The sequence below is a fragment of the Phacochoerus africanus genome, chromosome 11 (genome assembly GCF_016906955.1).
Source record: "Phacochoerus africanus isolate WHEZ1 chromosome 11, ROS_Pafr_v1, whole genome shotgun sequence".
Taxonomy (NCBI): Eukaryota; Metazoa; Chordata; class Mammalia; order Artiodactyla; family Suidae; genus Phacochoerus; species Phacochoerus africanus.
This window is the reverse complement of record NC_062554.1, coordinates 7,599,856-7,623,799: the sequence shown is the minus strand read 5'-3', so window position 1 is coordinate 7,623,799 and position 23,944 is coordinate 7,599,856. Positions and strand designations below refer to the sequence as shown.

Genomic DNA, 23,944 nt, shown 5'->3' with positions numbered 1-23,944 from the left:
CAAAACTAACAAAGTCCTTATTCACATGATGCCTATATTTGAGTGGGTGGGCAGGTTAGAGAAACAACTATCTATCGATCGATCCATCAATTGATAGACAGATGGTGTCAGACAGTGATACCTGCTATGAAGACAAATAAAGTAAATAAGGGGACAGAAATTAATAGAGGGCAGCTATTTTACACAGGGTCATCAGGGAAGGCCTTTCTGATGAGAGGACATTTGGATAGAAACCTGAATAAAGGAAGGGGGCAAAAGCCATAAGAATATCTGAGGGAAGAATGTTCGAAGCTCCTGCGGAGGTAGGGTGCTTAGACCACCGAGGCACAGAAAGGGAGCCAGCGTGGCTGAAGCTGCAGCAGCAGCAGCAGGGTACAGTGAGGAGCAGGTTAGGCACAGTCCTGCAGGACACCCTCAGGACAGCAGGGTTGACTTTGAGTGAGATGCGATTCCACTGGAGAGGTCCGAGCAAGAGAGGTGCTGTGACTACCTTGGTTTTAAGCACATGACTCTGGTTTTAGGGTAGAAAAGGGTAGAAGGGTAGAAAACAAAAGCAAAAGCAAGGAGATCAGCTATGAGCAGGATGAAAGCGGTAAGAAAGAAAAGGTGAGGAGCTGGTCCCCAGGAGTTTAGCAAAACTGAAAGCACGAAGACTCGAAACCGGAGGTGAGAAAGGGTGTGCCGCTGTCCAGACGGACAGGATTTGTTTAAGAACTGGATGGAGAGCGAGAGAAACACAGTGTCAAGACGACTCCAAGGATGTTTGTCCTGAGCAGCTGGATGACGGCGTCGTCACTGGCTGAGAACAGGGAACGAGTGAGGTGGCGGGGCCTTAATGCCCAGACGCCGAGTAAACACACAAGTGGAGATCATGAAAGAAAAATGCTCCGTGAGCTACCTGACGGAATGCAGACATTGGCTGTATTTAATTACCGGTATTCACGTCCTTACCTTATGAGGGAAAGGGCTTGCTTTAAAACGGTGTCATTCCTCAGACACAGCGCCTAGAGCAAAACAGCCGTGTTAGAACAATCTTAAGCATTCACAGATCTGCAAGTACCTCTTCATAAAGAGGCCAGAAACCCACCGTACACGAACCAAAAAGGATCCAAAGGCTCCTGTCTAGCAAAGAAGCTGTCCTGCAGGTAATACCAAACACGCGGGCCAGCCAAGGTCACCTTCTTTCCTATCCCTCCACTACTGAAAATGCTCCAAAAACGGAAGCCTTCCTGCTTCCTTTTTCTTTAAAAAAAGCGGCTTTTTAAAAAATCCTATTTTCTCTTTCCAATGCGATTTACTTTTGTCTAAGATCAGTCAGCAAGTACTATGCACGTGTCAAGCACAGGCACCACCTGAGGGACCTTCCGAACTCTTCCCTAATCCTCAACCCCTGCAAGGCAATTTTGCTGGGTAGGCAACTGAGGCCCACGGAAGTTATATTCCAGGAAATTTTAGATGGTAAGCGGCTAGGAGGACTGTTTTACTCCAAAGGTTATGCCTCTATTACAGCACACCATCTCTCTTAGTAATTAAATATTGATACCAACATGAACAAACAATGATAATGAAGAGAGGCAGTTGCAGGGCAGCTTCCCTCACGAACCCCTGCTCAACAACCCAGCGATTTCAATCTCACTCTGCCCTGCTGGCACCCACTCAAAAGATCAGTGGTATAGCTTTACTAAGGGAGTGTTTAACACAGAGGAGGTCTTCTTAGAAAGTAACTAGATAATAAATAATAAACGCCCACAAGGCCCGGTAACATAAAGAGAAAATCCTGTCCATGACGGGTAACAATTTCAATTCCTTCAACACGTACGTGCGGAAAGTCTATCATGTGTAAAAGCCTTCAGAAACAAAGGAAAGTCTGAGAAACTGTCATAGTTAAGAGGCGTCTCAGCACACATGGCAACTAAATGTAATGTGATATCCTGGATGGGATCCGAGAGCAGGAAAAGGACATTAGATCCATCAATTATGAAAAATGTACCCTACCGATGTAAGACAAGATTAGGGAGAACTGGAGTAGATGGGAATTCTTTGCAATATCTTTGAAGCTTTTTGGAATTCTAAGACTATTCTCAAATACAGTTTATTTTTAAAAAGCCTATTATGGGAGTTCCTGTTGCGGCTCAGTGGTAAACGAACCCGACTAGGATCCATGAGGATTCGGATTTGATCCCTGGAAGTGGGTTAAGGATCTGGTGTTACTGTGAGCTATGGTGTAGGGTGAAGACACAGCTGGGATCTGGCATTGCTGTGGCTGTGTCATAGGCCAGCAGCTACAGTTCCAATTCAGTCCCTAGCCGAGGAACCTCCATATGCTGCGGGTACGGCCCTAAAAAGAAAATAAATAAAATAAAAAGCCTATTATGTACCAATTACTGTGGTGAATATTAAAGGAACTATAGGAGTTCCTGATGTGGTACAGTGGGTTAAGAATCTGACTGCAGTGGCTCAGGTCACTTTGGAGGCTCAGGTTCGATCCCCAGACTGGTGCACTGGGTTAAAGGGTCCAAAGTTGCTGCAGCTGCAGTACAGGTTGCAGCTGTGGCTTGGATTCAATCCCTGGCCCAGGAATTTCCACATGCCATGGGTGTAGCCATAAAAAAATAAAATAAAAAAATAAAGGGAGGGTAAAAACAAAATGTAACAGCATGGATGAACTGGAACCATTACGTTAAATATAAGAAGTTAGTCACAAAGGGTCAAATATTGTATGGCTCCATTAATACAAAATAACAGAATAAACAAAGCTATAGAGAAAGAAAGACTAGCGGTCGCCTAGGGTTGGGGGGGCCTGGGGATCCGGGGATGACAACTAAGGGATATGGAGTGAGGCCAGCGATTGAATGTGCATCTTTTGGGGGGTGATGAAAATGTTCTAAAACTGACTGCAGTGGTGGTTGCACAACTCTGATATATTAAAGGCCATTGAATTGCATGCTTTAAATGGGCAAATTGTATGGTACATGAATTATATCTCAATAAAGCTATTTTAAAAATGTAAGCACAGGAGTTCTGGTTGTGGCTCAGCAAGAACCGGACTAGTATCCATGAGGATGCAGATTCGATCACTGGCCTCACTCAGTGGGTTAAGGATCTGGCACTGCTGTGGCTGTGGTGTAGGCCAGCAGCTGCAGCTCCAAATTGACCCCTAGCCTGGGAACTTCCCTATGCCACAGGCATGGTCTAAAAAGGAAAACAAACAAACAAACAAACAAACAAACAAAAAACAGAAAACAAAATGTAAGCACAACTCCTGTCTTATAGGAGTTTGAAAGGCTGGCATTATATTTGTATTAAACAGCTAAGCAATACCACAAGCATTATATAATTAAGTCAAAACATGAGGCACAAACAAGCACCTCTGTCAGGGAAGCCAGGTACTGCTGACCAGGAGAAGTTCTTAGCTGGTGGGGTATTACAGATATTGCTAAGAATCTGCCCAAAGTTTTGCAACTTCTCCCCAGATAAATACATACAGACATGAATATACAAAAGTTTGCAGACAACTTCAAGAGAGTCACTGAAACTCAACATTCCCCATAGACTACACTAAACCAAGAGATCCTTAAGGGCAAAGGTCATATTTTCCACCAATTGAAGGCACACTGTTGTTTTGGTAATTTAATAAATGATTAGGAAGAAGTGAATAGGTGATAATCATTGCCACCATTTATTACCACCCACATCTAGCTGAGTACTTACTACATGTCTGAATCATAATTTTCTTACAGGATAAGTATTCCATTTTACAGTCCAGCAAACTGAGGCTAAGTAATTTACTCAACGTCAAACAGTTATTATAAGAACTAGCACAGGATCTTAGGTTTCTCTGACTCCAAAGCCTGTAATTTCTCTGTGTTCTATACCCTCTCTCCCACAAATAAATGTGATAGTGCTTAGGAAACTGGAGTGGGAGGAATGACGAAATTTAGGAAAGGCTCCCAGAGAATGTGAGGTCACAAAGATTGGGAAGGATATAAATAGACAGAAGGAAGGGCAAGGTATGCAGACAATCCTAAAAATCACAGCTAAATCAGATACTAAAAGACTTTGTAAAGTACATGTATATATTTAACCTAATACCAGCCAGCATAAAAGAGCATCCAACTGGGACAGGAGCTTCATACTTTGGCCAGTACTTTCCCCCTCTCTGGAGTGAGAGCAGATGACTCGAAGGTCCCTCCAGTCCCAAGATAAATCACCCACAATAAACAGAACAGAAATCAGTGAACAGAATATACTTTTAAATGGGTCACTTCATTCGGAAGAAGTATTAGACAGGAAGAAAGATCTAGAAGAGACTGATTTTTCCCTCCTCACTTTAATCGTTCAGATTTCTGAGTCTCTACAATAGCTATGGGTTTAATTATCTAAAAGCCGGGCTTAAGGGTTGGAGACTTTTTGGAAGACATTCAAATTGTGCTGTGAACTCTCCCTTTCAGCTCTGGGAAATGCACTCCCTCTCCCCTGCACTGCTCGGCACTGTTTATCAGGACAAAAGTAATCTATTTTGGGGCCATGTCCACAAATACTCCCTCCCCACAGCCAGCAAATGAAGAGCAGCTCCAGCTCCAGAGCTAATGGAGGAGGAGGCCAGGGACTCCAGTAAATGAATGAATGAGGACACAGCCGCTGCAGTGGGTTACAAAAATACTTGTCCATGAGCTCGGGAGTCAGGAACCAGGAAAAGACTACCCAGCTACTTGAGAAGTCACAGGGCAAAGTCTATAGAGTATGAGTGGCTTCAGACACCAGAGCCCAGAGGTGGGTGGTGACAGCAGTGGGTAAGGGACCCACGAAGCAAGTGAGAGCTGTTTTATGAATATTAACAGAATATAACTGTATGTTAACAAGTATTATTTAAAATAGCATTGTTACTATCACTTATTGAATACATCCTTTGCACTAAGCACTTGGCTGTTCTATTTCAACTAATCTTTTTTTTTTGTCTTTTTTTGTCTTTTTTTGTTGTTGTTGTTGTTGCTATTTCTTGGGCCGCTCCCTCGGCATATGGAGGTTCCCAGGCTAGGGATTGAATCGGAGCTGGAGCCACCGGCCTACGCCAGAGCCACAGCAACGCGGGATCCGAGCCGAGTCTGCAACCTACACCACAGCTCACGGCAACGCCGGATCGTTAACCCACTGAGCAAGGGCAGGGACCAAACCCGCAACCTCATGGTTCCTAGTCGGATTCGTTAACCACTGTGCCACGACGGGAACTCCTATTTCAACTAATCTTTACACCAATCCTCTAATACAGGCATTTAAACAACTGCCTGTATTTTACAGAGGAAAAAAAGCAGAAGCTTACGTAAACTGCCCAAAGTTGTAGGTTTAGTAGGAGGTGCCAAGATTCAAAATGATTCTGACTGAATCCAAAGCCCATGTTTTCCTGTTTTCCATTCAGCCATACTATCTCTCAAAAGAACAATACCAATTTATAGCAGTGAAATTCATACTAGTAATAACCACCGAAACAATCCTATTGTTTGCTGAGCACCTGCTATATACCAACGTCATTTCCTTTAATCCTCACAACCATTCTGTGAAATGGATATTTTTACCAAAGCCAGAAAGGTGAATTACTATATCTGATGCACATAGCTTGCAAGTGTTCTAGCTAAAATTTTCCTAAGTTCTTTCTTTTTTTTTTTTGGTCTTTTGTCTTTTTAGGGCCTCACCCGCAGCATATGGAGGTTCCCAGGCTAAGGGTCTAATCGGAGCTGTTGCCACAGGCCTACGCCTACACCAGAGCTACAGCAATGCAGGATCTGAGCTGCGTCTGTGACCTACACTTCAGCTCACGGCAACGCCAGATCCTTAACCCACTGAGCGAGGACAGGTATCGAACCCACAACCTCATGGTTCCTACTTGGATTCGTTTCTGCTGTGCCACAACGGCAACGCCTCCTAAGTTCTTTCAAAACTGCTTTTGTTTAGGGACTTCTCTTGTGGTGCAGCAGGTTAAGGATCTGGTGTTGTCTCTGCAGCTGCCTGGGTGACTGTTATGGCGTGGGTTTGAACCCTGGCCCAGGAACTTCCACATGCCTCGGGCACAGCCAAAGAAAAAGAAAGAAGAATGAAATGACCAGAACAGATAAATCCATAGAGGTAGAAAGTAGATTCGTGGTTACCACAGGATGGGCAGAGAAGAGAATGAGAAATAATTGCTTACGAGTACAGGGTCTCTTTCTGGAGTGATGAAAATGTTCTGAAATTAGATAGTGGTGATGGTCAAACAACTTTGTGAATGCACCAAACCCACCAAATCGAACACTTTGAAAGGGTGAGTATCGGAGTTCCCGTCGTGGCGCAGTGGTTAACGAATCCGACTAGGAACCATGAGGTTGCGGGTTCGGTCCCTGCCCTTGCTCAGTGGGTTGGGGATCCAGCGTCGCCGTGAGCTGTGGTGTAGGTCGCAGACGCAGCTCAGATCCCACGTTGCTGGGGCTCTGGTGTAGGCCTGCGGCTACAGCTCCGATTGGACCACTAGCCTGGGAACCTCCATATGCCGCGAGAGCAGCCCAAGAAAATGACAAAAAGACGAAAAAGAAAAAAAAAGGGTGAGTATCATGGTATGCAAATTATATCTTAATTAACTCTCTCCCTTGATCTAAGCCCCATTCTTCTCTCCCTTCCAATTTCCTCTGGACCCTCTGAACTCCAAGCATGTTCTCATTTCAGGGCCTTTGCATATTCTCTCTATCTAAATTATATCATTATTTCAGTCTTAGCCATGTAACATCACTAAGAAAATTTTTCTGACTGCTCAGACTTACTTGAATCCTGCTGTTATACACACATACAGCACACAGAATCTTTGTAGCATTTACCACAATTAGTTAACTAGTTATTGTGTGTGTGTGTGTGTGTGTGTGTGTGTGTGTGTGTTGAGGGAGGGATTAAGCTTAGTTGTCTTTGTTTTTAAAGTATGTGCTGGGGTATAATGGGCCCAATAGGAATGGAAACAAAACTTCTGGATAGATGAATTGAGCTGGTCAAATTTGTAAATTTTAGTTCTTACAACTTGGAGCTGTCTTTAAGTAATTGTTTCTTCTTAAAAATTGAAGTATAGCTGATTTGCAATATTGTATTAGTATCGGGTACACAGGAAACTGGTAACATATACATTCTTTTTTTCCAATTCTTTTCCATGATAGGTTATTACAGGATATTGAATATAGGAGTTCCCTCTGGTGCAGTGGGTTAAGAATCTGACTGCAGTGGCTCGGGTGGATATGGAGGTGCGGGTGTAATCCCTGACCTGGTGCAGTGGGTTAAAGGATCTGGCATTGCCGCAGCTGCAGCTCAGATTCAATACCTGGCCTGGGAACTTCTATATACCACAGGTGTGGCCATAAAAATCCCCTTGTGGGTCAAGGGGTTGGTAATCCCCGAAAAGAATGGTAAATTTAGGGTGAGTGACATGTAGACCTGAGCTTGACACTCCAGGACCATCCATTTTCTGTGCAAAGTAATTCAGCAGGCGAGTCACTACCAATGCCCTGTGTGCTCTGACTTCCACGGACACCACTCTCCCATCTTGATCAAACAAACAATACACTTTCTGGGATCTAATGACTATCAGCTTTAATGTCTTTTTTTTTTTTTTTTTGTCATTTTAGGACAGCACTCAAGGCATAAGGAAGTTCCCAGTTGAGGGGTTGAATTGGAGCTGTGCCAGCCTATGCCACAGCCACAGCCACATGCAATCTGAGCCGTGTCTGCTACCTACACTGCAGCTCATGGCAATGCCAGAGCCTCAACTCACTGAGTGGGGCCAGGGATCAAACCCGCATCCTCATGGATACTAGTCGGGTGCGTTACTGCAGATCCACAACAGGAACTCCAGCATGAGTGTCTTAATTGGATCAAGCCTGCTTTACTACTTCCGTTGACCCAAAGAGGTATGATTCTACCTAGTTTTATTCCAGTAAAGCTGAGCTTCTCACTCATCTAAAATTTGAGATGATTATAAGGTAAAACCTTCTTAGGGTTCCAAGCACTGAGCTAAGAGTTTGAAGTTCTAGTCCTAGCTCTACCATGTATTTACCATGTAGTGTTAACATTTGTTCATGTACTTATTCATTATGTATCAGATACCAACTTGAGGTGAAAAACGGTAGGCTGAGTCCATACAGACGTGAAGAAAACAGTTGCCTACCCTCAAATCTTTCTAATGAGCAAAGCAGGTGTGCAAATTACTTATTACATTGCAATGAGAGATCAGTATAATGGGCTGTGTCGGTCATAAAGCAAGGAAGGACTGACACCTGAGAAGGTCAAGGAAGGCTTTCATTCCTCATTTCACAGATGAGGAAAACCAAGATTATCAAATCAGAGAAATGTAAAATACTCAGAAAAGGCAATGGGGTTTTATTAAGGGGTAGAAAATCTAGGCTCCAGTCTCAACATTACCACGTAAAAGACTATTAAACTATAAGCAAGGCATTCATTCAGGCATTCAGTAAGACATTTGAGAACTTTATTATTATTTGTCTTTTTAGGGCTGCACCTGTGGCACATAGAAGTTCCCAGGCTAGGGGTCAAATCAGAGCTCCAGCTGCCACAGCCACAGCCACACGGGATCCAAGAGGCATCTTCTACCCACACCACAGTTCATGGCAATGCCAGATTTCCAACCCACTGAGCGAGGCCAGGGGTCGAACCCGAGTCCTCATGGATACTAGTTGGGCTCGTTAACCACTGAGCCATGGGAACTCTGAGAACTTATTATGTATCACACCCCGTACCAGTAGCTTCCATTTCCTTATCTGTTGTGCCTGCCAGGATTATCTCATATGGTGAACATCAAATGAAATTATGGAAAGGAAAGCAGTTTATTAACTGCAGAATAATATCAATATTCCTGTTTGTATAGTCCTTCACACTTACAAAATACTCTTAGTTTCATTATCTTCTATAATTTTCACAACAATTCCATATGGTGGGCATTATCACCTTCACTTACGGATAAGAAACTGAAGCACAGAGAGATCAAACAACCTGCCTAAATTCACACAGCTAGCAAGAGATAGAAAATAAGTCTAATACAAATCTCATGTGTTTTCCTTATAAATGCAAAGTATTAACTAACACTTTCAGATAGGCTGAGACAAGGGTGGTCACAAGACTGCATATGATTAGGTGCCAAAGATAATACCAGCTGAGAGTTCAAAAAACAAACAAGCACTTTGGCTGGAAGGGTCTGAAGGGTTTTAAGGAAAAGATTAGACCTGAGCTGGGCCTTTAAAAATGGAGCATTTGGATAGGTGGTAAGAAAAGTGAGGGCACCCCAAGTGAGAAAGCTCCTTAAGATCAAGGATTAGGAATTCAGCATTTTACAAAGAAGGATGGGAAGGTCTGGCTAAAGAAGCAGAGTGGAATAGAAGAATAAAGTCATTAACAAAGGAGTCTGGAAGGGAACAGTGGCATCAGGCTCAGAGGGGCACTGTATGCCTTGTTATTTTTATGTATTTTTTTTAAATTTAAGTATCATTAGTTTATCTACAATGTTGTGCCAATTTCTGCTGTACAGCAAAGTGACTCAGTCATACATATGCACAAATTCCTTTTCTTACATATCTTCCATCATGGTCTATCCCAAGAGATTGGATATAGTTCCCTGTGCTGCATAGTAGGACCTTACTGCTTATCCATTCTAAATGTAATAGTTTGCATCTATTAACCCCAAACTCCCAGTCCATTCCACTCCCTCCCCCGCACTCTTGTATGCCTTGTATCTTTAGGCGATGGCCTAAAGACGGATTTCCACGGGCTCTGCAGGGGTACGGAATGGCCAAAAATGGAAAAATGATCCATCCCTTTCACGATTCCTCAGAATCAAGGCTCTTCAAGTAAGATCATGGAGTCATGAACTGACCATCTTTAAGTTTTGTTTTGTCTCTTTTTTTTGTCTTGTCTTTTTAGGGCCGCACCGGCGGCATATGGCTAGTTCCCAGGCTAAGGGCCGAATCAGAGCTGTAGCTGCTGGCCTCAGCCACAGCCACGCGGGAGCCAAGCTGCCCAGCGTCTGCAATCTACACCACAACTCAGGGCAACGCTGGACCTTTAAGCCACTGAGCGAGGCCAGGGATGGAAACTGCGTCCTCATGGATGCTGGTTGGGTTCCTTAACCACTGAGCCATGCCAGGAACCCCAGAATTAAGTTCTGAAATTTTGATTTTCTATTATCCTTTCACCAGATCCAGCCAAATTCTCACAGTTTTGCTAGGATGAACAACAGTGAGTTATTTCATTAAGGATGAAGCGAGGTTTGTTCTTTAAGGAAACAAACCTAGAGACATTCAGGGCCTGCCCCAAAGTGACTACTAGCAGATCTGTGCGCAGCCATGATCACGCTGATCTATGTATCATGAGAGTGGAGTCTCCAAATTCATCCCTCAAATGAAAGTTTAACATAATTTGCTGAAATAAGTCATTATTCTAAGCAGCAAGATACAATTGAAAAAAGCACAACGGAAATCTATTAAATCGCTTAAGAGGCCAAGGGAAAGCCAAAGAATGCATTTATGTGGTTTACAGGGTTTTATTGAAGTCACCTAAGTAAGGTTTGGAAAGTAAAAATGCAGTTTATTATTACCCTTCCCCTGTCGCCACGTAGCCTCACAACCCAGTCTGTTCAGCAAGTAAAAACGGTGTTATTCAGAAAAAGCCTGCAAGTTGCTGATGTAAAGCAAAAAAAAAAATAAAATGACCTCCTCGAGGTCATACATATTATCAGGGCCTATCCTGGTTGATTCTCATTGCGGGGGTCCCTCTCTCTCCAGGCCAAATGTCCCCCAGGGTTGCGCAGAGGGGGCGTGGCGTGCGGATAGCGCCGCAGAGTCGGCACCGGGAGAGGAGGACCGAGCGCAGCCCGAGGACTAGAGGGCGCCGCGCGTGCTGCCGGGAAGAGCCTTGTGCTCGCCGGTGTCTCTCACCCGGATGTCTGCAGCGGCGTGACGGCCCTGCGGTCACCTTCCAGCTCTGCTCTCCTCACCACCTCCCCCCGCGCCCAGCGTGCGGGGAACCGACATTACCTTTCCCAGAGCTCCGTTCATCCTTTGCTGTCGTGTTGTGTGCAGTCGGGCCAACCGAAGATCGGCCCAAGCAGCCGCGATCCCTGGGGGTCTGAAAATGCTGACGGAACGGCCTTGATCCGGTCCAGTAACAATATCCGACCGAGACGCATTCAACTCCCGCAGCACCTTGGTTCCGGCAGCTTCTGACATTCAGTGTCTAGAAATCCCCGCAGACCCTGCCGTCACTGCAGCTCGAGTGTCACCTTCACTGCTATTTCTCCGGGCAGAATTAATTGCCATCTCTGACTTGCCCCAATATTTTACACAATTCTGCTATTTCATCTGCCATACTATATATTAGTAATTTGTTACTTGCTCTTTCCGTGTTTGATTGGGAGTTCCTCAGAGACTAAAATTCTGCCTGCTTAATTCATTCCAGCATCTAGCACAGGATGTGGAGATCTGACTTCTAACCTCGATTTAAAAGCTAATTGACCCTAAGTGAGCCTTTCTGGCATTCAATTGCCTCATAATAATTGATAATAACTTTTTTCCTTTCCTTTTTCCCCCCCTCATTTTTGGCAGCGTCGCGGCGTATGGAGCTCCTGGGCCAGATATCAGATCCAAGCTGCAGTCATAACCTGAACCGCAGCTGCCGCAATGCCGGATCCTTAACCCCCTGTGCACCCGGGATCAGATCGAGTCCCAGCGCTCCCAAGACACCGCCGATCCCGCTGCACCACAGCAGGGGCTCCAATAACTATTTTTTTATTGAGTGGCCACTATGTGCAGTGCGTTATGCTCAGAGCATCGCTTAATTTATTCCTTAGTGAAATATTATCACTGGATTTTACATGTGAAGATGTTGGAGGAGGTTCAGAGATAAGTCTGGGGCCAGCCAACTGAGGCACAGATGAGTTTCAAACTCAGTCTCATTTATGCAATATGTTTTCCCTCTGACACACGCCTTCTTACATGAGATAATGTCACAGCCCACATTCATTTACTTATTTTATACACATTGTCCATCACCTTAGCATGACTTTGTACCAGTCCTTTGATAGAACCTTGGGAACACAGAGATGAGTATTGCAAGGTCCCTGCACTTAAATAGCTCATAGAGGGATTGCATCAAACTAAAAATCTTCTGTGCAGCAAAAAATCAACAGAGTGAAAAGACAACCTATGGAATGGGAGAAAATGTTTATAAATCCTACATCTGACAAGAAGTTAATATCCAAAATATATACAGAACTTGATAGCAAGAAAAAAAAACTGATTTAGAATTTGGCAAAGGATCTGAGAGACTTTTCTCAGAAGACATACAAATGGCCAACAGATAATACGAAAAAATGTTCAACATCACTAATCACCAGGGAAATGCAAATCATAAGACAAGGAGATATCCTCTCACACATGTTAGAATGGCTACTTTCAAAAAGACAAAAGAGGAGATCCCTCCTGGCTCAGCTGGTTAAGGACCCAGCAATGTCACTGCAGTGGTTTGGTCACTGCTGTGACACGGGTTCAATCCTTGACCGGGGAACTTCCTCATGCTGCAGATGCAGCAAAAAAAAAAAAAAAAGTTATTATCAATTATTATGAGGCAATTGAATTGCAGAAAATTTCACTCAGAGTCAGTCAGCCTTTAAGTCAAGGTTAGAAGTCACATCTCCACATCTTGTGCTAGATGTTGGAATGAATTAATCAGACAGGATCTCAGTGCCTGCGGAACTTGCCATCAAACATGGGAAAGAGAAAGTTACCAATAATTATCATATAGCATGGCAGATGAAATAGAAGAATTGTGTGTAAAGTACTGAGGCAAGACAGAGATGGCAATTAATTCTTCCTGGCGAAATAGCATACAAGTCACACCTCCACCATAGTGACCGGTTATCTAAAAGCTCTTGGGATTTCAGAAGTCAATTATTAAATAGGAAAAAAAAAAAAAACTTTCAAATTCTTGGTTTGTGCTAGGTCAGATCTTTTCAGGTATGTATGTTCATTTTATCCTCCCACTGACCCTGTGGAGCTGAGGATCATTACATTCGTTGCATGGATGAGGAACGGAGGTTACCTGGTTTACGTAAGTCACACTGTAAGGGCTGAGCTGGCTGATTTCAGCACCTGAGCTCCTTCTGCTGCAAAGGACTGCAACTATGAGTTTCCAAAAGGGCATACTGGCTAGGCCAAAGAGTCTGGTCCTTCCTTGTCTAGTCCACATATATGCAATCCGGTAAGAGACAAATCCGAGGAGGAAGAAGGGGACCATTAGTTCTGTGTATCAAAGTACAAGGATTCCCAAGACAACTAGGATACTTTATTTTTTCACTTGTTTTGTTTTTTAGGGCCACAGCCTCAGCATGTGGAAGTTCCCAGGCTAGGGGTTGATTCGGAGCTACAGCTGCCAGCCTAGGCCACAGCCACATCAACGTGGGATCCAAGCTACATCAGCGACCTATACCGCAGCTCTTGGCAATACTGGATACTTTATTTATTTATTTATTTATTCTTTTCCAGGGCCACACCAGTGGCATATGGAGGTTCCCAGGCCAGGGGTCTAATCGGAGCTGTGGCTGCTGGCTTACGCCGCAGCCACAGCAATGTCAGATTTGAGCTGTGTCTGCGGCCTACACCACAGCTCATGGCCACACCAGATCCTTAACCCATTGAGCGATGCCAGAGATCAAACTCACAACCTCATGGTTCCTAGTCAGACTCCTTAATCACTGAGCCACAATGGGAACTCCAATGCCGGATCCTTTAACCAACTGGGTGAGGCTAGGGATTGAACCCAAGTCCTTGTGGATGCATAGTCAGATTCGTTTCTGCTGTGCTACAACAGGAGCTCCTAGAATGCTTTAAAATGTAAGGAATCAAGTAACTAAAAGGGAGGTGAAATCGGTGTATACAGATGTAAAGACACCTTAGCAATATCCATGAATGCGTCGGAATCTCTGTTATTGTTGCCAAGCTCTGTTGATGATGTCATGTGTTATAAAGGAAAATGAGCTGACTGAACTTCCCAGAAGGACACATCATATATCCTTGCACATCCATTACTCTTTAGCTTCTCTGACTTATATTGTCTCCAGCCTCCAAAAAGTGAAGCTCCCTTGGGGAAACCAAGACGCACCTCAGCACAGGTCACATTCCAGGTAACAAGGCTCCCACCTTCTTACTTCATCCTTCTACAGACTGTGAGCTGCTCAAAGGAAAGGATTTGTTTCTGTACTCCAGCATCTAGTCCAAGACCTAGCCCATGATAATATGTCATGGAGAACTGCTTGAAAGCTTCCTCTTCTTCTTCCTCCCCTCCTCTCCCCAGTGCTTGCAGCATGTGGAAGTTCCCAGGCCAGGGATAAAACCTGCACCACAGCAACAACTCAAGCCACAGCACTGACAAGGACAGATCTTTAACCTACTAAGCCACCAGGGAACTCCAGATTGTGAGCCTTTTTTAAAAAATTTATTTGAGAGTTCCCATTGTGGCTCAGTGGAAATGAATCCAACACGAGGATGCGGGTCCATCCCTAGCCTCGATCCCTGGGTCAGGGATCCGGAGTTGCCGTCAGTTATGGTGTGGGTCACTGATGCAGCTCAGATCCCAAGTTTCTGTGGCTGTGGTGTACACCAGCAGCTGTAGCTCCGACGTGACACCTAGTCTGGGAACTTCCACATGCCGTGGGTGCAGCCCTAAAAAGCAAAAAAGAAAAAAATATATTTATTTTTTTCGACCATGCCCACAGCATGTGGAATTTCCCAGGCAAGGGATCAAACCCTCGCCACTGCAGCAACTCAAGCTGCTCCAGTGACAACATATCTCTAACCCGCTGCACCTCAAGAGAACTCCTGTGAGCATTTTTAAAGAGTATTCTTTCTTTTTCCACCTCAAAGATTAACACAGATATTGTTGTGCTATTCTTTTGTGCTTTTCAAACCACCTACATGAACGTGATGCAATTTCATCAAAGGTAGGATGATAAATATGGTTTCTCACTTTGTAGATGACAAAACTGAAGGGAGGAAGATAAGAGGCTTTCTCAAACAACTTGTCCCTGACAAAAACACGGTAATGACAATAGGCTTTTAGTTCTCGAAGTCCCTTCTTATGGTCAGCAATAGCAAAAGCAAAGTAAAAGCTCTGAGATCTTCGCATTGCCAGCCCTAAATCTCAAACCTAACGCTTGGTGAATTAGCATTGACACAACACAAATGAATTTGGGCCATAGGTAACTTACCTGAGGAACTAATAATGAGGTCAGTCTTTTTCCAGATAAGAATAGAGGCTAAATGCACTGAAGCACCAACTACTTCAGCTTTGTAAGCTTTTCTTCCCCATCATGATAGATGTCTCCCAATCTTTGTTCACTTAATCTTATCCTTAGTCCTGTGTAGCATTTTTATAGAGGCATATTCCTCATTTTTCCTTGTATCTCCAGCAATTGGCACAGGTCATAGGACATAGTGAGGCTCCGAATATGTCAAATGAAATAATGAATGAGTGAATACTTAAAGGTTCCCAGATATTATTATAGATTTTTTTCCAGATCTTGCACAGGAAGAGAGAAAGAAAGAAAGAAAGAAAGAAAGAAAGAAAGAAAGAAAGAAAGAAAGAAAGGAAGGAAGGAAGGAAGGAAGGAAGGAAGGAAGGAAGGAAGGAAGGAAGGAAGGAAGGAAGGAAGAAAGAAAGAGGAAACTTTAGACCTTTCTGGCTTTATTTTTATAAGCCAACTGTCTTTAAAAGCTTTTTAAAATACCTGTTCCAGCCCTCTGCACAACCACATCAGAGAAAGCTTTAGGGAACAAGAGATAATAAAAGGAGGCCCTTCAAAAAATGTTTGATCTCAGGTTAAACTTCCTTTAAACTTATAATTCTCTGGTACCTGTTATAAAAGTGTCCCAAGGATGTCAAATGGTTCTAATTGGCTTAAGTGAGAATATATGCATGAAGCTACCTCCAATTGAAAACTATTTTAGCTTCAGTAGGATTCTTCTGCTTCTATTTTTTGGGGTACAGTTTTGGTACAAAGAAAATCATACTTAAAAGAGAAAAAAGATAAAAGGCCAGAGGTGGAAGAGAGCTAGCTCCAAAAAAAAAAAAAAAAAGCCAGGGATAAATGCACCTGACTCCCCGACTCGTGCTTTACCAGGAGTCTTCTGCTTGCACCAGGCTGGGCTCAGGGCGTGGGGATTACCTAACCCCAGAGAGAGGGAGGAAGGATGATGAAAGAGGCTGCAAGAGGAAGCTCAAGTGATTGCTGAGATCTTAGAGGCCCACACGAAGGGGGGGAGAGGGTGCACAGAGCCACCCACCAAGAAGTTAGATGTGCAACTCAGGGGAGAATCTTTCTAGAAGCCCAGAACCAGTGTTGCAGTTGGTCCAGCCCATCCTCCAGGACAGGAATACTGGGAGTACCTGCGACACAAACTCCTCCAGCATAGTGATACTGGGGCGCTTGGATTCCTGAGCCACTCTTCTCTCTAGCCTCCTCCCATGCCTTTCAGGTTGGCCTGCACTAAACCATCTTTTATAGTTCATACCATTATCACACGTTAGCAAAACTCTTCTTATGGACTAGGAAGAATTTTTGTGTTGCTTCTGCCTAAGCCCCAATATTACATGTGTAATGAACAACAGAAACAGAAACACCATAATTTCACTCTAGCAAATTACACACAGCCTCTAGGGTAATTCTCCTGTCTGGCAGTTGGGATAGGAGATACAGATGAAGATTTTACAAAATCATGATGTAGAGGCAGATTCTGAAATAAATTCCTCACACTTCCTTGATCTGCTGCAGTAGGAGCTTCTGACTTTCACCTCCAGTTATCCTCTGTCTTTATTTGAATGCCTTCTCCTTTTTACCTCTTCATCTACTTCGCAAGATCCAGTCTCATCATCTCTCCCCTGAACTATTTATTATGCTGGCTTCTATTTGATATACCAGCCTTTAGTCAAATCCTCATTCCAGTTTATTTCCAAAAGCTTCCTTCCTAAAGTACTTATCTGACCACCGGATACTATCTGACCACCAGATCATGCTCTTTGATTTCAGAATCCTTGTCAGATTCAGCACTGTGTTTCTCTCAGCATCTTTATTGCAAGTACATATCAGAGGCACCATAAAATATTTCTGGATGAACACTGGACCTGCTAAAGAATACTAACACTTTTGGCCCCAAAGTTTTCTAAGCAAAATAGAAATGATTCTCATGATAAGCAACTGCTCCTTGAGTTTCTGATAGATTTTACTTAAAAAAAAAAAAAAGGAAAAGAGGGAGGGGAAGAGGACATACATATTGCAAATTATTTGGAGAGGACAGAAAATTAAAAACAAACAAAATCAATACTACCCAGAGATGGCCAGTATCTTCACATTTCATTATATTTCTCTATTATCCATGTGTTTTAAAAACAATCTTAGGAGTTCCCTGGTGACTCAGCAGGTTAGAGTCTGGTGTTGTTACTGCTGTGGCTCTCTTGTTGCATTGCCTCAGGCTGAGGCCAAAAAAAATTAAAATAAATAAAAATAATCTTAATATAGTCTGCATCTATTTTAGAGGTAGTTTTGTTTCCAGTATATTATGACATAAACTATACCCTAGTACATTAAAAAAGCTCATTGCAAATATCATTTTGTAGCTGAATATTATTCTATTATAAAGATGTGTCATTGGATACTAAATTGTCTATTTTTAATATTACAGATTATACTAAATGTTCACATTAACATTACTTTCTTATGATAGCTATCACGAAAAGCAGAATTAGTTCTAGATAGGTTCATTTTTGAGATTTTTGATATTTTTTCCAAATTATTATTGCTTTACTTGTCTGTATTTCCTGTTTTACCACAACTTCATAAGCACTGAATATTAATCTATTTGATATGAATCTGTTAGATATTTATATATATTTTCTAATTTTGCAAGTAAAAAGTTGCACATCAAAAATCTTTGCAAATTTGATAGCTTATAGATTGCATATTTTCATTTTGTGCTGTCGGTATGATGGAGCATTTCCCCTTGCTTTGTTATCTAGTGGTGTTTTCTTTGTGAATTGCTAGCTCATGTCCATTACCTATTTATCCTTATTATTTTTATTCTCACCCTTTTATACACATTCTTTTTTTGTTCTTTTTCGGACACCCCTGCAGTGTAAGGAAGTTCCTGGGCCAGGGATGGAATTCAAGCTGGAGCTGCAACCTACACCACAGCTGCAGCAACCCTGAATCCTTCATTCATTGCACCAGGCCATGGTGGGAACCATCGTCTTCACAGACAAGCTGGATCATTAACCCACTACACCACAGCAGGAACTCCTCAACCTTTTATACATATTCCTATTGTGTATTAGGAAGCAGCTTATATTCAGGCAAAGAATATAGCACTGTGGTTCAAGAAATCTGGGTTCAAGTCCTAGCACTACCATTTCGTCACCTGGAGCAAGTAACATCTTCTCCCTAGACCTCATTATACAATAAATGGGATAGACTAAGAGCTCTAAGATCAAGGGAAAGGCCAAGTGAACAGGACTACCCTTTAGAACTCCTGCCTTCTTCTTTAATCACAACAGCTCCCTTTTTATCTGTTATTTATTTATAATCCCCGAGGCCCTTCCATCTGTTATGGTCCTGGATTCCATTATTCCATCCTACATAGGCAGTAACCCAGTTAGGGAACACTTCTATTGTTATTCTCATTTCGCAGATAAGAACACTAAGCCTCAATCCAAGTGAATGGATTATTCTTCATGTCTGGCTAAGAGGAAGACAGACTTTCCAACTCTGTTTTGGTCCCTAGCCCCACCACACCCCACCCCCCGCATCCAAAACCACCCTCTCTTCCTGAATTCCAACTCTTCCCGCAACTGGGCTGCTCAGCACTTCAGGGTCCTACAGCAGGCATATCCTTACCATGAAACAGAAGTCACCGTCGAGATAATGCCGTCGTGGCATAACAAGGGGTCACTGACCTCATGAAGGACTCCTCTACACGCACAGCTCTGCAGACCTGGGAGAGTCGCTCGACCTTTGCCAAATCTCCTCCCCCAATTTTCTGGACTGTGATTCTTCAAAAGTTTCAAAACTTTCTCTTAAAATTTGTTTATGCTGTCTAGTAATAACAGTAACACAGTCCTTTCTTTTTTTCTAAAACCCTTTCACAGACAGTTGCTCAACTATTCTTCACCACAATCCTATAAATCGAGTAAAGGACTACTATCCTCACCACAAGACGAGGAAATTAAGACTTAGAGAATTGAAGAGACTTGCTTAACATCTGGAAAGTCAACTAATGTTTTTAGACTTCTACACCAATGCTCTTTTCATCTAACCTCTACCTCTATTATCTCATTTGATAACTGTGGTGGTTTTTTTTTGGGGGGGGGTTGCTTTTTAGGGCCGGACCCTTAACCCACTGAGCAAGGCCAGGGATCGAACCCACCACCTAATGGTTCCTAGTCCAATTCATTTCTGCTGTGCCGCAATGGGAACTCCTCATTTGATAATCGTTGTTGGAGACCCACATTTAAGCCAATTTATCATTATTACAAGCCCCCTGAGAAGTCATTCCCTCTACCTCCATGGAAGGGACCAAAGGAGAACAAAACTTATTTCTCTCCTATCAAATAAATAAGTGAATAAATCCATGGAAAACTCCCCCTTCCTTCTCCTGCTTATCTGCCTAGTTAGAAACTGTAGTGCAAGACAAAAAACATTTAGCTATCTGGGAAAGCTCCCAGGTAGAAAGAAGTTGAGGCCAGAAGACAACTGATTTCTTGGCTATAAAGACTTGCTAGAGGAGTTCCCGTCGTGGCGCAGTGGTTAACGAATCCGACTAGGAGCGGCCCAAGAAATAGCAACAACAACAACAAAAGACAAAAAAAAAAAAAAAGACTTGCTAGAGTCATCTTAATGTAAGAGAAAGACTGACTACATGTAGCAAGAAAGAGGTGACTTTTTCTTTTTTTTTAAGTTTTATTGAATTACCGTTGATTTACAATGATGTGGTAATTTCTGCTGTAGAACAGAGTGATTCAATTAAAAAGTGACATTTTAAATGTAAAGGACTCGGAGTTCCCGTCGTGGCGCAGTGGTTAACGAATCCAACTAGGAACCATGAGGTTGCGGGTTCGGTCCCTGCCCTTGCTCAGTGGGTTAACGACCCGGCGTTGCCCTGAGCTGTGGTGTAGGTTGCAGACGCGGCTCGGATCCCGCGTTGCTGTGGCTCTGGCGTAGGCCGGTGGCTACAGCTCCGATTCAACCCCTAGCCTGGGAAACTCCATATGCCGCGGGAGCGGCCCAAGAAATAGCAACAACAACAGCAACAACAACAACAACAACAAAAAAAGACAAAAGACCAAAAAAAAAAATGTAAAGGACTCAACTTTGGAGAAGGCTCTGATTGTTAGATACTTCTACATTTGGTGAAATTTGGATTTGTTTCTTCAGAGATCCTTCAGAGACCACCCTGAGATATTATGATTTTGAGTTTCTCAAAACTGTAATACTCGGGAATCCCAAGACTCTCAAGTTTTTAAAGGCTCTAAAATCTTGTAAATCTTGGAGCTCCCGTTGTGGCTCAGCAGGTTATGAACCCGACTAGTATCCATGAGGATGTGGGTTCAATCCCTGGCCTCGCTCAGTGGGTTAAGGATCCGGTGAGCTGCAGTCGCAGAAACAGCTCAGATCCCCAGTTGCTGTGGCTGTGGGGTAGACTGGCAGCTGCAGCTGGGATCTGACCCCTAGCCTAGGAACTCCCATATGCCTCAAGTGCAGCCCAAAAAAGCAATCAATCAATAAGAACTTGTAATTCTTGTGGAACAATTTTACAAAGGGAAGATCAAGTTGTGGACTAGCCAGTTCTTGGCTATCTTTCTTTCTCTACCTGCCCTACTTTCAATCTGCTATTCACTTAAAGTTCCAAGTGTTTGAATGCCTTTTGGAAAAATATGAAAATTACGGCACATTCATCCATGGAATACTTTATACTATGTATTCAATGAAAGTGACTAAGAAAAATATTTAGTTTGTGATAAACAGAACTTTATACCGCATTGCTTCAGTTGTGTTAAGATACACACATACACACACAAAGAATGACAAAAATTAATCATGATGATTTCTGGTCGGTGGGATGGCATTTCTATTTTCCTTATGCTTTTTCCAACATCTCAATTTTTTAAGTTGTTCATATATACATATAATCACATTTAAGATCAAACGCGTTAAGCCACACCTGTCACCACAAATTTAATCTCCCAGTTGGCATATAGAGATGAGTCATCTCAATAGTGAGGGAGGGGCCAGCTGGGCTTTGAAAGGGAGGAACAAGCCCTGGATAGGTTGGGGACTCATCAGCTCAGTTTGAGGTTCAACCCGGAAGCGCTGACGGTGGCACCCTACCGGGCAAAATTCTGCTGCAAACACTGGGAAAAACGTGGCAGGAGCAACGCTCCAGCAAGGCCCGCCTAGCCCGAGCGGCCCCCGCGGCCCTCCGGCCCACGTCCCTGGCAATGCCCCGCCCCTTGCCTCTCCCCATTGGTCCGCCGAAGCTCGTTTGGCCTCCAAGGCCCGCCCTCAGGGAGAGGTCCCTCCCCCACTTGCGACAGGAGCAGCCATGCTGAGTGTGGCGGGATGGAGGAGGGTGGGGCCGTTTGCTCTTTGGCTTCTGCTTAGACCTTCCCAGTGTTTCTCTTTAGTCCAGGGTCATCCGGACCCAAAGGAAAGAGCCATTGGTAGCAGGGTTTTTGTGTGAAGAGCAGAGGTCTCTTGCACTAGTCCAGTTCCCTGGAGGCCGGGGACTTCTAGAGGTGATGTCATCCTCAAAGCTTTCCAAGGTCCTAACGCCCTGTGGTTAAGATCTCAGAACCACTAAAAGTCAGATTCTCAGAGATAGGAAGAGAAAAATCTTTTCTGCTTTGTCTTTCCAATAGGAAAGCTCAGTGCATGGTGGAAAGTGGGCAAAAAATGTTTGTAGAATGAAGAAATGAATCTCTCCGAGCAGAACATACTTGAAACTGAACTGGTGTATGGACACTGGTGGTGGACTGCCAAATGTCATTTTCCGACGTTTCCTCCTTTTTACAATTTTTTTTTTTTTTTGCTGGGGGGGCGGGCAGCACCCGTGGCATATGGAGGTACCCAGGCCAGGGGCCTAACCCAAGCTGCAGCTACTGGCCACAGCCACAGCAACTCAGGATCCCAGCTGCATCTGTGACCTACAACACAGTCCATGGCAATGCTGCATCCCCAACCCACATCAAACCCAGGTCCTCATGGATACTGGTTGGGTTCATTACAGCCGAGTCACAACAGGAACTGTAACAAAATTGTGTTAGAAAAATCCATATCCCTCCACATAGCCATACACTTTTCTGTTAATCAGAGTAATTCCATTTCTCTTGCCAGTGACAGATTTAGGACGGATATGTGAAGAAATTCTGACCAGTAAGATGTAATGGGGAGTCTGCTGGGGAGATTCTAGGAAAATCTTTTCACTTATAAATAGAGATATGTGGGAAGTTCTCGTTGTGGCTCAGTGGTTAACGAATCTGACTAGGAACCATGAGGTTTCAGGTTCGATCCCTGGCCTCGCTCAGTGGGTTAAGGAGCCGGCCTTGCTGTGAGCTGTGTGTAAGTCGCAGACTCGGCTTGGATCCCACGTTGCTGTGGCTCTGGTGTAGGCCTGCGACTGCAGCTCCAATTGGACCCCTGCCCTGGGAACCTCCATATGCCTTGGGTGTGGCCCTAGAAAAATACAAAAAGACCAAAAAAAGCCCACACCAAACCCATTAAATAGACATATGTGGAAGCATTTTGTTTCTTTGGACTTTAGAGTGTCTAAAAGCGTCAACTTGAACTTTTTTTTTTTTTTTTTGTCATTTCTTGGGCCGCTCCTGCAGCATATGGAGATTCCCAGGCTAGGGGTTGAATCAGAGCTGTAGCTGCTGGCCTACACCAGAGCCACAGCAATGCGGGATCCGAGCCGCGTCTGCAACCTACACCACAGCTCACGGCAACGCCGGATCCCCAACCCACTGAGCAAGACCAGGGATCAAACCCGCAACCTCATGGTTCTTAGTCGGATTCGTTAACCACTGAGCCACGACAGGAACTCCGTCAACTTGAACTATTACAGCCACCTTGTGATTATTGGGGAAGTTAGTATCTAAGGACAAGATCAGTATACTGAGGAAAGCAGAACAGAAAGACAGAAAAAGATGGTCTTTGCAGACATTGCTGGATGGAAATGAATCAACTCTGAAGCTGTCCTCGCATGGGACTTCTTTAGGTGGCTTTCCGTATTGTTTAAACTATTTAGAGTTGAAGTTTGTATTTCTTCCAGCTAAAAGGTTCCTAACTGATAATGTTAGTAAGCGGATAACATAGCAAACAACCTGTGTCTCTCTTTTTTTCTTCACTAGACTGCAGTGGCGTGTGGACAAGGGGCACATGTTGACCCTGTGGTCATCTCTATTGTCCGTGTTGGACTCCACCTGCAATGCAGATGTTCTGGCCAAGCCTCCGCTGAAAAGACCATTTGCACACAAACCTCGACAGTCTCAGACCTGGGCAATTAAAAACAATAATTAGCATGTCAGATGAAGACAGCAAAACAGATTTTAGGATCACCGATATGGAAACTTCTTGCTTTTACTCATGAAAATAATGAGAATTTTCAGCCTGATTCTCCTACTCAGGAGAATGCTGGCATTTTTAGACAAGGGGAGAGTCCCAATAGTAATGATATTCCGGAGAGCTGAAGGTATATATTGACACTTGTTCTTTGTAGTTATTAAAATATTTGTATACAAGTTTCAGTACTTTTACTTTTCTCCTCCTTTTCAATCTATTCAAGCTCTGCCAGTGTGCCAAGATGCAACTGAGATTTCACCCTTTCCA

The 23,944-nt window shown here is 43.6% G+C and overlaps 1 protein-coding gene across 1 annotated transcript in view; it reads right to left on the bottom strand.

The window, feature by feature from the left end:
• MRPL48 (mitochondrial ribosomal protein L48) overlaps window positions 1-11,258 on the bottom strand; it is a 46,029-nt gene extending 34,771 nt beyond the window's left edge. Inside the window, exons 1-2 of the mRNA XM_047753089.1 lie at window positions 11,052-11,258; window positions 952-1,004 (exon numbers count right to left, since the gene is read on the bottom strand). Coding sequence (XP_047609045.1) covers window positions 952-1,004; window positions 11,052-11,243 — 245 coding nt within the window. The 5' untranslated portion in view covers window positions 11,244-11,258. The remainder of the gene's footprint in view (window positions 1-951; window positions 1,005-11,051) is intronic.
• Window positions 11,259-23,944: the final 12,686 nt, after the last annotated feature.